Raw genomic sequence first — 12,786 nt, 5'->3', positions numbered from 1 at the left:
CACATCAAGATCGGAACCATCCAATATTTTTCTGTTCTCGGTCATAGTTGTGTTTAACCAACTGCAATCAAATTGAAAAACGGGATATTTAACAAAATGTTACCTTCAAAATCAAGAAGTGGTATGCATTCAAACTAAAGGAATAAAGAACAGCAGGAAAAGAGAGAAAAATAATACATGCTACACCACATTCCAAGTGAAAACAAATTCCTAGAGTGCATAACAACCTCTTGAACATGAAACAAATTATTAAGTTAAAAAAACGTATGTTTCTCATAGTGATCCATGACAATGATAAGGGCGTTGTGTTGGCTGCTGCTTGCTGATACTGGTCAGAACAGCATGGAAACTGCTATGTCCTTCTAGTATGACGTCCCAAAACTTTTAATGAAAGAGACAACTCATTCATATACTAACGAATTTAAACACAAATAAACAAAAATAGGCAGTCACAAACCAGTAGAAATCCCCTTGGCGGTCATGGAAAAGGACTTTGAAGTCCCCCACCAGTTCTGTTAGACCGGGCTCCCCTGGCAAAGCAAATACCACAATCCCTTTCTTTGGTGCTTTAATCCAGAAGTCCTCAGGCTGCAAATACAAAATCAGTGAGCCCAAATCAAACACCAAAATTATTCACTTGCTCACAATTAGAAATATGAAAATGTCATGCAAAATTATTCACTTACCATTAAATCCTTAGTTTTTGGATGCTTTCTCGTTGAGAACAGAATTCCTGTAGATCAACAAACTATATTAACACAGAACAGTTGAAAACATCTATATGTACAGTCAAAGTGACGTGGAAAATGAACAATTAAAAGTTTCGTGCATTAATCTTATGCAAGGAGATAATGCTTGAATTTCTATCTCCAATTTATAAATAAGTTATTTAATGGGAGAGAGGGAGAGAGGAACTGAGATCGACAACTTGCAAACTCAGCTATCCGGATTTTTGAAATTAACCAGACACTCATTTGGATCTAGATCCTAAAATATGGTTATCAAACAAGCTGGATTGAAATAAGTCAGATATTCAAACAAAAGATCCTCGCTGTACAAAAAGCTCTATCAGATTACTCTATAATATAACTTTCTATTAACAACTTAAATGGGTTGACAGCTCACAATATCACAACATCATCAAATAATTGATAGAGATAGCAAGAACAACATACCACTGTGATTAAAGATAGTAATAGAAGGCCTGATCCAATAAGGGCATTGAAGAAGTCGAAATCCCCTGAGCATGCACCTGTAAAATCATAATTTTATAAATTCTTGATGGTTAACTTGAAGCATTTTGAGAGAGCGATCAGTGCTGTACCTACGTGCGGGCTGAATCTCTCCATTGGAGTACGTTAAGATACGTTCAAAGTATTTGACATACCTCTAAGGAAAGCAAGAAAAAAAATAATTACTAGCTAGAATGATTTAAAAGTTATAATAGTTAAAACGTTAGAATATTTGAATGAAATAGCGACTGACAATCTGACTTGGAAGAACCAGAGCTTTCCCATCTACACATCTTTTCTGGTTGAAGTAATCAATGGCCTCCTCTGCTGTGGGGAAGAACTGCAGAGATTGCAAAGAGAGTAGTAAACCAATCATGAAACAAACTTGCAGAGCTGAAAGAAGCAATGAAGTTCATTCATCAAGAAAACCCTCAAGCTTAATGGATTGACAACAAAAACTCACCTTAAGGAATAAAAGAAGGCTGCAAATCATTAATCCTGTTCTGGCCATACCAGCTTTACAATGAACAACAACCACATTTAAGATGTCCTCCTTCAACCATGAGTATGCACTTCGACAAAATGATGCTATGAGTTGAATAGGGGGGCAATTATGGTCATCAAATGGGAAGCATGCGACCTGAAAATAGTCAGAAAAATCAGGCATAAAAAATGCTGAAAAAGCACTATCCCTCTGACGATAACAAATGACATGTAGCTCAGTCTTAGATTTGTAAATTTCTTGCGCATCCTTTAGCAGCCATTTCTCAAAACCCGACAGCACAAGGAAGTGAATAAAAAGATTGTTAGTATTTGCTCAATCTTTTTCAGGCTGCACTGGTCTTTGTTAGTCCGTAACAGTATCGAAAACTTGTAGGACCAAAGATTCAGCAATACTCTGATGTAGGCAATAAAATTTTTATTTCATAAAATGCAGGGGATTGGGCAGAGCTCAAGCATAGATTTTAACCCCTTATGTCCCCTACTCAAACTCAGGCGGCTAGCCAAATAAGAGGGTGACAGCCATAGCGATAACATGTCATAACATGACAGTTATAAAATTATGAATAGCCATTAGGTTCTCATTATTTGCATAACAAAAACTGTAATTTGTTTATTTGCAGGACATAACTTATTCAAGTCAGGGAAAGAGCTCTAAAAGTAGCAGAATGTTTTACTTTTGAACAGCCAAGAGTGTATCTGGGCCATTGCTTAAAAAAGCAGTGACAACAAAGCAGTCCTTTCTGTCAGTGACTTGAGTTATTATCTATATGATATGGCATTGGCAACTTCCCATGCTAGGTTTCAAAAGCATATCTTACTCTTTATGTGAAAGCCTTATAAGTTTCATGAATAAATCAATAGACCACATTTAAAAAATTTCAGAAAGTTAAACAGATAATATAAATGTAACTAAAAGTTTTTATATTATCTGTTATTATCTATATTAACAGATAATAAAGTACGACGACCATGATCTGTTAATATTGAAGAAAAGGAAACCAACTAATATCTGCCTAGGCCTAACAATGCAAACTTAAGGAAACGGACATACATCTGCCTAGGCCTAACAATGCAAACTTCTAGATTTATCATGACACCTTCACACATACATGCACGTACATGTAGCCTGCACGACTGCACAAACCCACACACGTGTAAACACTTATATCTCATGGTTTAGAAGGCAAATAAGAATAAAAGCAAACCTTCCCCTGAAATAGTGCTGCATCATACAACCTTTCGGAACAGAGATTGTACACCTTGTATTTTCCCTGCAAATAAAATGTTGATTTATAAGACATGGAATTTCAGAAGAATTTGACAAGAGCTAATGGTCGGATTGAGATTGGAAAAATGTGGAACCAGAATCAACCACTCAACAGCAGTGGATTGAGATTGGCAAAAATGTGGAACCAGAATCAACCACTCGACAGTGGGCCTATGACAGATAAAGTGAGATATTTTTAACATATGAATAGGTTGCTATGAATTAAATGCAAGAAACATACACCCAAAAAAAAAAAAGTGAGAGAGAGAAAAGAAAGCACTTAAAACCATTTTTTGAAGAAATTCAACTCCACTGACAAAGGAAATTTCTGGATGAGAGGCAAAATATTTTAATCTATACATACTGCTCGAAAGAATTATGGAGGTTTTCCCTGCTTTATATCTAATTACGATTGTTCTATTAATTATTTCATTATGTACAATTTGACTATTTGCAGGTCCCTGTAGTAATACCAAGCACCAATTGCTTTTTGAAAACATCACATCTGATCAGCCATAGCTAAGATCATATGACTTTTTAACTCTATTAAATGAATTCATATAACATACTTAGGCTTCAACATACATTCATAGTCATGTGAAAATAGATGGTTGATGTCCTTTCTGACTCAGTGTGTTTGCTCTATTTGTGCCAAATACTCATATTATGGTGGTGCGGTAATTCAAGAAACTTGAGGTTGAGAGGTCAGAAGAGCATTAAACAATAGCCTCCTTCGGTTCTTTACAGAATGTAGGAGAAAACGAATTCACAATTTTCTAGGATACCTAAAAACCAATTCCAAATATTTTCTGAAGGAGATTAGGGCTGCAAAGTCCATCCTTCAAATTCACTGCTTTATTGTACCTTGTGATGAGTTTCAAAAAACTTGATCACTTCTTCCATGTGATTTCTATACAACCCCTGCATCACATTTATTTCATTCACAACTTGTTATAAAGAAAAGGAGAAAACAATTTTAACTAGTAAAGTATCCCCACAGCTCATAGTCACCTCAAAATATCCAAAAAACCCAGAGCTTATGTCACCAGCCGGGAACCCCATAGCAATTATGTTTTCAGTGATGTATGTCATGTCCAAATCAAATTCTCCTTCCTGAATATTAATCAGAAGGTCGTGTTCATATGATTAACAATCTAATTTTTCAGTATGATTAAAAGTCAAATGATAAACAATGGATGCATTCTAATTGAACTTGAAACTACAATAGAAATCAAAATTATCCCAGCAGCAGTGTCACAGATAAATTACCTGGTACCTTCGTTTGTTTTGAGAGACAATATGGCGTGCCTTGACCTGCACGGCCTTTACTGCACTCCTAGATGAGTCAACCAAACCTTTTGTTAATGACTCAAGAACGCCAGTTGGGTTTGTTGTTGAAGTACCTTCAGCACTCTTGTCTGCTACAGGAGTCATTGAGGGCAAACGTAATCCTAGTTCACTAGTGAAACGTGCAAATGGTGACATCCTAGGACTTCCCGTTTGCATGTTGTCCTGTGGGGGTGGCACAGGCTGTGGAAATTTCAAAGTTTTAGCCCAAGATGATATGTTTGAAGGAATAATGCCCCCAGTTTGAGTAGCTGCAGCAAGTTCAATGCCAGAAGCTTTATGAGGAGCTTCAACATTTGAAACTTTAGCATGAGGTTCAATGTCAGAAGCTTTCATGGGATCTTCGACATTTTTTGCTTCAGCAGGAGGTTCAATGTCGGAAGCTTCTACTAGAGGTTCGGCATCAGAATCTTTATCGGGATGTTTCATGTTGGACACTTCAGCAGGAGAGTTGGTATCAGGAACGTTTGCAGGAGCTTCAGTCTCAGAAGATGTGGCACACAGTTGAGAAGCTGAGTCTGCAGAATCTGAATCCATCCCACTACCCGAACACAGGTTAATCCTGATTAAAGACCCAAATTGAGCTTCTCCACAGACCTCTACCCTGAAGTACGAAAAATGCATACTGTAAACTAAACCAACAGTCAACAGATACAAATATCCGAATCAGACAGATGGAAAGATAACTGTTTTCTAATTATCTGTAAAAGAATACAGGGCATCGACCTCCTTGATACATCAAGCTACGGATTTCTCTTTCTAGATACAATAAACATCAATCATCAACCCGATAATGACAGAACTGATTCAGGTAATGTTTATATTTATATTTTTTATTTTTGTTTTCTATACTTCCACACAAGTGCAAAAACATCAAAAATATAAATATAAAATTCTAAATAGAATTCGAAATTTCAAAAATAAAATCATGAAATACAATATTCAACGAAAAAGAATCTACATTGCAACTGCCAATGCAGAATACAGTACACACGAAATGAGATCTGGCAATCAAACGGTTCAAAATGAAAATCCTGAAGCGCATTGCAAATTCAAAATTCATGTCATTAATTAGGTAGTCGAAAGTGGTTGTTTTATTGGCGAAATTTGAAAATCAATTACCAGAATTAAAATGCCGGGCTGAACTTGACTTGAGCTGTGGGTATTTCGCGGCGATGAAATGGGTTGAGAATTGAGATCGAGAAATGTTGCATGTGATGTGATTAGAGAATACGAGTTAATATTTGCTTATTGTGGCTGCATTGCAATTTTGAATGGTGGCGTGTTTTCAGTTAACATGGAACTTTTGCTTCTGCCTTCTTGCATAAATTGCAAACATACAAGTTTGTGTCGTAAATCAAAACACCCGCTCTTGCCGGTCAGAATCGGCTAATTTTGTAATTTTCATGCCCGCACACCAATTTATTTCGGTTGATTATGAAAATTTAAAACACAGGCTTTTGGGCCTACCTTTCAGTGCTTTTAAGTTTCAAGCCCACATGACCAATGGGCCTTCAGCCCAGTGTAGTACCCTTATACTTACAATAGTGAGAGTAAGGTTCGTATTATAAACTATAAAGGTTAGTTTCATTCCGCCCTCAATTATTAAATAATTAAGTGAAGACAATTTCTCTCTCACAAAATGTAAGTGGAGCGAATACCTCTCGTATATTAGAAAATGTCGAAAGCCTAAAGAATCTGAACAGTACTTCAAAAGATTAATGTACACGCCATGAGAAGGTTCCAATTGTATAATTTAACTGCAAAAATAAATTGAAATATCTGTATATTCAATAACAATTTTGTATAACAATATTATAAAAAAATTTCAACACTGTCTATAATTCGTGGATGAATACGATATGTGGTGGCCCACCAAGCTATCTGGTTTGGATTGCACTAAAGTATTACATTAAAATATTATTCTTATATTAATTTATTTAACTATAATTTTTGGTTTGGATTGCACTGCATTAAAAAAATATCTAATACAATAAAAGATGTAATAAATAAACTTGTGGGAATACGGTTTAGGTTGGATTATATTAAAATATCATTCACATTTTAAATATAATCATTTAAAAATAAAATATTTAAATTTAAATAATAATAATAATATAAGATACCTAAATAATTGATAAATAAATGATAATATATATATTTTTACTTTAATTATATAAAATCATTTTAATTATTTTACTTTAAATACATACAAAGTTTTTTTATTTAATTTAATCATTTATTATTTACAGAAATATTAATTTAAAAATAAATTTAAACTAAAAATTGTATTTGATATTAATAAATAAGAAATAAATTTATAATTGAATAATATATTCTAATTTAATATAAATTATAACTATAAAATACTATATATATTATATTTTATAATTATATAGCATTGTATTTTTACAATATAATAGTAAATTATAATACATTATAATATGATTATACTATATTATAATAACTAATATATAGACATGAATTATATTATAATATAACATAATATTGTAATATTTTATTATTTAATAATAGTATGTTATTAAATCATTTTTATATTAACACTTAATTTTTATAAAATTAGAATATAAAAATAATTATTTAATACTTAATTTCAAAAACTAATAATAATTAAAATAATATGGATTTAATTTTAACATTAATATACAAAATATTATTTTATATAATATAGTCTATACTATACAAAACATAGTATTGCATTATAATTAATGTAATGCACCGTAATGTAATATATCATAACGTATTACAACCAATATAATATATCAAGTACACTCTAAGAACAAATGATATAAGAATAAGATAATTATTATAAAAAATTTGGTGATCTAGTTACTTATTTAAAAATTTCCATAAACGGATATTATGAATAAAAAAATCTGAACTCATATTGATTGACTTAACCATTGCAAATATTTTGCTGATCAATTTTTTTTTTCATATTTCTTTTTGGTACAAGTAGTTATATTTGAGGAAAATTTAAATAAATTGAGGCCAAAAATTATAACCCCCGCGTTCCACAAAGGAATAAGCCGGGTCCGGTCCATTCGAACCCGTTAATGAACAAATTGAAACAAATGTCAACCCATGTTCTCAGCCGAACCGAAATGAAAGGCGTCCTTTCTTCCCCTGCCGGAGTCAAGCGATCCAAGCATCCAATTATCGTTTAACAAAAACTGAACTAAAAACATCGACACACACAATACAAACGCAATTTTTATTTTTTATTTTAATTTCTGATTAAAAAAAATTATATATATATATCTCGCCCAAAATATCTACAACCAGTAGTGGGCTCCAATGGAAACCGTACCGACCGCAACCGCCGCAACCGCAGAAGACTTCTCCTCCTCATCATCGTCAACGTCTCCGACGGCAGCCATCTCGCGGTGGAAATACAATGTTTCGCGACGGTACCAGCACTTACTGGACAAGTCGGTCCCACACGTTCTGCACCGTTGGGTTGTCTGCTTGGCCGTGGTTTCAATCTACGCCGTACGCGTGTACCTTGTCCAAGGGTTTTACATCATCACGTACGGTCTAGGCATCTACTTGTTGAATCTGTTGATGGGATTTCTGTCCCCGCAGATCGACCCCGAGTATAGCGACGGGCCGACGCTGCCCACCCGCGGATCGGACGAGTTCCGGCCGTTCGTACGCCGCTTGCCCGAGTTCAAGTTCTGGTAGGTTTGGTTAGTTTTTGTGTTTTTTTACCCCCTCTGTTTTTGTTTTTGATCATATCAAGTAATGGAATGATAAAATTCGGCAGTTTTACTTGATCATCAAGCGAAGTTATGCATTGGGATTGATTGATTTGTGACTCTAGATAACATTTAACTAATGGGGCCATTTTGTCTGTGATCTTAAAGTTAACTTTACAAACTGGGCTATAAAGTTTCTCTTCCTAAGGAATGAATTATATCTGAAATGCAAATCAAACAGGCCCCAACGTTGTTATCCTCAATTTTTTTGGTTCGTGGTTAATATGTTCTCACAATTGTTTGCTATCTGATAGGGAAAATAAGTTAACATTTATTTGTTACGTAAGAGAAAAGGTTTACAGCTGACCAATTCATGAGGCCAGTAACTGAAGAGACTGTGGCATCTGTTGTAAAATTATCTAAACTTCAAGAAATGTAGAATCTTGATGCGCTTTTCATATTTCGTGTGGTCCTGATTCCCTAGTATATATGTCAGTCTGTTTCACAGTCAATGTATGCATGAACTCTTAATGATTGATTGGAAATATGTGTTTTTATATGGTCTCTTCCTTTTCTATATACAATTTTGTCTGTCTGTTTTTTAACAGCCTGACCAGAACAATACGTATGATGAGAAATAGTTTGGTGAGTTGAGGTGGCTGAGTAGACAGCATATGGCCTGATGAAGAAGCAGAACAATTTAGTGTCTCTTTCCTTCTGTTTGCATGGTGCAAGGCAATTGGAATCAATCGATTCAATTGTGTCTCTTTGTCGTATAATGTCATTGACCAATTGTTTTATGCCAATGTTATTGGTTGGTCAAACACATTATTGAAGTTGTTTTGGTTTTCTCATGGAAGGTACTGTGTCACAAGGTCCTTCTGCATTGGTTTTGTGTTGACATTCTTCAGTGCGTTTGATGTGCCTGTCTTTTGGCCAATACTTCTTTTCTACTGGTTGATGCTATTCACTCTCACTATGAGGAGACAGATTATGCACATGATCAAGTATAGATATGTTCCATTCTCTCTTGGGAAACAGGTATTGTTAATTTATCTTGCATTCTGATTGCAGTTACCATATGTTTATGTTTCTTGGTTTTTGATATATGCTCTGGCTCTCATGATTTTACACCTTGTTCTCTATTTCTTTTTACAGCGATATGATGGAAAGAGGCCATCTTCATCGGACGCCACGAGCTCTGAGGACTGAGGTGATCAGATAGAGGGAACTATATAATTATATATGCTTCTTTTAAATTCGCACAGGCAGAGGTGGCCTAATTTCTTTCTTCTTTTTTGTCCCCAGCCCACTTTAGTTGACAGCAGGAGCTCTTTTAAGGTTTGGTGGTAGTAAGAATCTTTTTGAGAACAATTATTGTCTCCCAAGATTTTTCTTCTCATGCTTTTGTATGCTCTGTTAGTAAATTTAGAGTAGCGAATCAAAGTGGTCACTAATCCCTTCCCCCCCCACCCCATCGTCTTTTTCCCATAACAATCCTTTTGTATAGGAGGGCCATGCTCCATTCATGTTGCTTAGAAGTTGAGCCAGTAACTTTATGCCTACTAAGGAAAATGGTGGTCAAGAAGAGCAATTGGATTCCATTAAAATTTGGTTTTGAATTGTACTTATTTGTTTTGTTCAGCTACAAATGACATCCTCTCCTTTAGAGGTCCATTCTTGAGAATAATCACTGAAGTTCTGTTAAGCAATTGATCATTATTTTTTTCCTTTCTTAGATAGAGGATAGCTTGACTATTGATTAAATGGAAGTGATATGTTTTAAACAATTATAGGCTATAGATGCTAGTTTTATAATGAATTCTTTGCCATGCCGTTCACTTGCGAGTGTATTTTTATCTTAAAAAGGATTACTGGTGAGTATGTGGCTCACTTCTTATATATTGACATTAGCCTATATAAAATGGCTATGGCTGCAAATGTCTCTTTCTTGGCCCCGAAGGGCCCCAGAATGGTTGAAAATTGCAATTGATTTGAGAAATGGTCTCAGAAGATTTTTCTTGCACTGCATCTGATGGCTGGTGGAAAGTATTGTGTAGTTCTGGCATGGTATGATGCATGGAGAGCTTTGTAAGGCTAGATGAGACTGGCTGGAAAGTTATAATATTAGCTCTGTTATTTTCTCCCAGTTCTGCTGAAACACGTCTCAACCAAAGAAAAGCATGATAACCGTACTTGAAGGAAAATCCATTAAAGCTGCAAAAATAGATAAGATAAAACTGTCAAATTTATATGGAAGACGCAAATACATTCGGTCAACTGAACAATCGGTGTACAATGTCCAACAAAAAATCTGGAAACGAGCTGGTGTCATTGACGTATGACCGTATCTTTTCTAACGGAAACAATGTGGCTATGAAAATGGAATGGGCACACCGGACTGTAACTCAGGAAACTGGCCTGTAATAACCATACACTCCATAGAATGTCTGTGCGAAGGTTAGCAACAACAGCACAACAGCAGCAACAAGTGAGATGATGGCCCAGGGATTGTTGAAGTATTTGTGTCTCAGGCTTGCACGCCAAGCATTCCATTTGTGATTGTAATATTGGTTTACATCTTCTGACAATCTAGAAAGATAACTGTCATTGATATCGAAAACCACCTCTTCACAGAGGCGGTTGAAGAGGTCTGCAACTTCAGCATCACTACCTAGCCAGTGCTCAATAATACCACAGTAATGGAGGTATCCAACATCCTCCGGGGAGTTTATCAGATTGTCCATGAATATCACAAATGATGTAATGTCATTGCTGCAATCAAAGTGACACTGCTCAAATGCAATGAGATTGAGGAAGAGTGACTTGGTACCATCATGAACGAAAAGCCTTGGAATACTTAGAATCCCATTCTTGAATTTTATGTCCCAGAAACGATCAGTCTTCCTCTTCCTGAACTTAACGCCGGCCTCCCTCAATTCTGTCACACAATGTATAAGTTGTTGCCTCCTTTTATCCGCAACGCGGTTAGTCTGTGACCATCGCTTGATCCAAATCTTGGGGGGCTCAGGCTTAGGCCCTGAGCGCAAGAGACTTTTACGAAAAACATCAAGGCAGTGAAGGCCACATTGATCTGATAAAGGATCAAAAAAGTTTGCATTTCCAAGAGAGGACTCCAACTTGTTCCTCTCACCTTTCGTTAATGGCTCGTCTGTTGGCATTAATGGGTCAAAGAACCTGAGTGCTAGCTTCGCAACAAGTCCTTTCTGCTCGGGCTTCCCAAACTGAAGTCCAAGGAGCCGATCCAGTATAAAGAGTGGAAGCTGGTTCTCAAGCATTATCATGTCCCGCTGAATGGAATGCATAGATCCCCTCATGGCAAAAACAGGGTCATTTCGAGGATAGCCGAGTCGCGTGAATCCCTCAGAAGCTCCGCGGAAGAGCTCAAGCACAAAACAGCCATCAAGAACCATCATTTCCGCAAAATCATTGCTACTAAGAGAAATGGGACCTTCGTAACAAGCACGAGCTTTTTCTTCAAGTTCCTTCATAGAATCAAGATAAATCTTTATGTCCTGACTGTTACGCTTGAGTACATGGTGAAGGGAACGCCATTTATGGCGATCCATTTGGCGTAGGCGTTTTTTGCCGTGATGGTAAGGCCCTAAGGACACAATCTGGGGGACATAAGCCCTGTCATCTCCACCTTCTCTCAAGTGTTGAGGGACTTTATATATGCTCAGCTTTGCCCATGATCCTGCTTCATCATCTTGGCGAGCTTGCTCAAGTTTTTCTTTGATTGATATCACCCACTCAGAATCAGGAGAAGTGGCTGCGTCTTCACAGTTTTCAGCATCTTCTCCGATCACAATATGCAGGCTCTCTGACGGCGTCTGCTGCTGTTTCTGAAGCTGCTCTTGAGGTTGTTCTGGCAATTCAAGCAATCCAGAAGAAGTAGACGTTTTGGGGATTCCAGATTCTACAGTTTCTCTAAGTTTTACAGTAATGAGATACCAGCTCAGAAGCTCTTTGTTGAACACAGCAACCATTTTTTGATTCTGGATTGATGTGGCTACAAAATTTCTCACCAGGAAAGACCACCACAGCAATTATTTTCCCTCAAGATCAAGATAAGAGTCTAAACTGGAAAAGTTGTTCCACTTGTTCATGATATAAAGAAGTTGGATATACGTAATTTATTCGGTGCCTTTAATCGACTGAACCAATTGTGTAACACCCATGGCGATGGCCCCATGGCTTCTAATGATAATTTCCAATCAGCTATTAGGTGAAATGTTTCATTCTAGCTTAAAAGTCATTTTACTTTTTAATACTCTACACCCTTTTGTTACATTTGTTCTATACTAATAATAACATTCCCACATGAGTAATGGAGAAGTGCCTTAAAAAGTGCTGGAGATGCTTCAAAAAGAAATCATTTCAGCAACCTGGGAATGGCTTAAAAGCTTAAAATAAGCAACTTGATGAAAAAGCAAATATATATATTCAGTTCAAAGCTTAAGAAAAGAAAATTGTTCTGATACTATTATTAAATCTTGACTCCACCAAAAAAAAAATGTTAAACACGAAAGTCATCTCCAAGTTATGTAGTTTTTCTAATATTTTAATTAATATGCAGATGGAAATCTGCAGTTGACCCACATACCAGATTGTTTTGAAATTTTTGCCCCTGTAAAATGCAAGGGGCAGAAGAGAGCCCATTTATGCAAATCATGTGTGACACGAACTTGATACA

General features: G+C 36.0%; 3 protein-coding genes across 4 annotated transcripts in view; 1 reads left to right on the top strand and 2 right to left on the bottom strand.

The window, feature by feature from the left end:
• The window catches only part of LOC18035717 (phosphatidylinositol 3,4,5-trisphosphate 3-phosphatase and protein-tyrosine-phosphatase PTEN2A), a 6,690-nt gene extending 940 nt beyond the window's left edge, over positions 1 to 5,750 (bottom strand). Inside the window, exons 1-12 of the mRNA XM_024181044.1 lie at positions 5,473 to 5,750; positions 4,273 to 4,954; positions 4,015 to 4,116; positions 3,868 to 3,924; positions 2,942 to 3,007; positions 1,696 to 1,872; positions 1,486 to 1,572; positions 1,325 to 1,389; positions 1,176 to 1,252; positions 687 to 733; positions 458 to 588; positions 4 to 61 (exon numbers count right to left, since the gene is read on the bottom strand). Of these exons, the coding sequence (XP_024036812.1) occupies positions 4 to 61; positions 458 to 588; positions 687 to 733; positions 1,176 to 1,252; positions 1,325 to 1,389; positions 1,486 to 1,572; positions 1,696 to 1,872; positions 2,942 to 3,007; positions 3,868 to 3,924; positions 4,015 to 4,116; positions 4,273 to 4,887 (1,482 nt within the window). The 5' untranslated portion in view covers positions 4,888 to 4,954; positions 5,473 to 5,750. The remainder of the gene's footprint in view (positions 1 to 3; positions 62 to 457; positions 589 to 686; positions 734 to 1,175; positions 1,253 to 1,324; positions 1,390 to 1,485; positions 1,573 to 1,695; positions 1,873 to 2,941; positions 3,008 to 3,867; positions 3,925 to 4,014; positions 4,117 to 4,272; positions 4,955 to 5,472) is intronic.
• Positions 5,751 to 7,350: 1,600 nt separating this feature from the next.
• On the top strand, positions 7,351 to 9,859 carry LOC18035716 (protein RER1A). 2 transcript variants are annotated; one of them, XM_006425909.2, is made up of 4 exons: positions 7,351 to 8,051; positions 8,930 to 9,110; positions 9,228 to 9,282; positions 9,378 to 9,807. In XM_006425909.2, exons 1-3 carry the CDS (start codon positions 7,669 to 7,671, stop codon positions 9,279 to 9,281), a joined length of 618 nt encoding a protein of 205 aa, XP_006425972.1. In that variant the 5' UTR covers positions 7,351 to 7,668; the 3' UTR covers position 9,282; positions 9,378 to 9,807. The 2 variants fall into 2 exon arrangements, with proteins under 2 accessions (XP_006425972.1, XP_006425971.1); XM_006425908.2 differs by having other exon boundaries at positions 9,228 to 9,859.
• Positions 9,860 to 9,894: 35 nt separating this feature from the next.
• LOC18035714 (UPF0481 protein At3g47200) lies at positions 9,895 to 12,367 on the bottom strand. The gene has a single exon (XM_006425907.2). The coding sequence runs from the start codon at positions 12,077 to 12,079 to the stop codon at positions 10,478 to 10,480; it is 1,602 nt and encodes a 533-aa protein (XP_006425970.1). The 5' UTR covers positions 12,080 to 12,367; the 3' UTR covers positions 9,895 to 10,477.
• Between the last annotated feature and the right edge of the window lie 419 nt (positions 12,368 to 12,786).

This window comes from Citrus clementina, unplaced genomic scaffold (assembly GCF_000493195.1).
Source record: "Citrus clementina cultivar Clemenules unplaced genomic scaffold, Citrus_clementina_v1.0 scaffold_7, whole genome shotgun sequence".
In the NCBI taxonomy this organism is placed as follows: Eukaryota; Viridiplantae; Streptophyta; class Magnoliopsida; order Sapindales; family Rutaceae; genus Citrus; species Citrus x clementina.
Note: the sequence above shows the minus strand (reverse complement) of the source record. Positions and strands in the feature narration are given on the sequence as shown.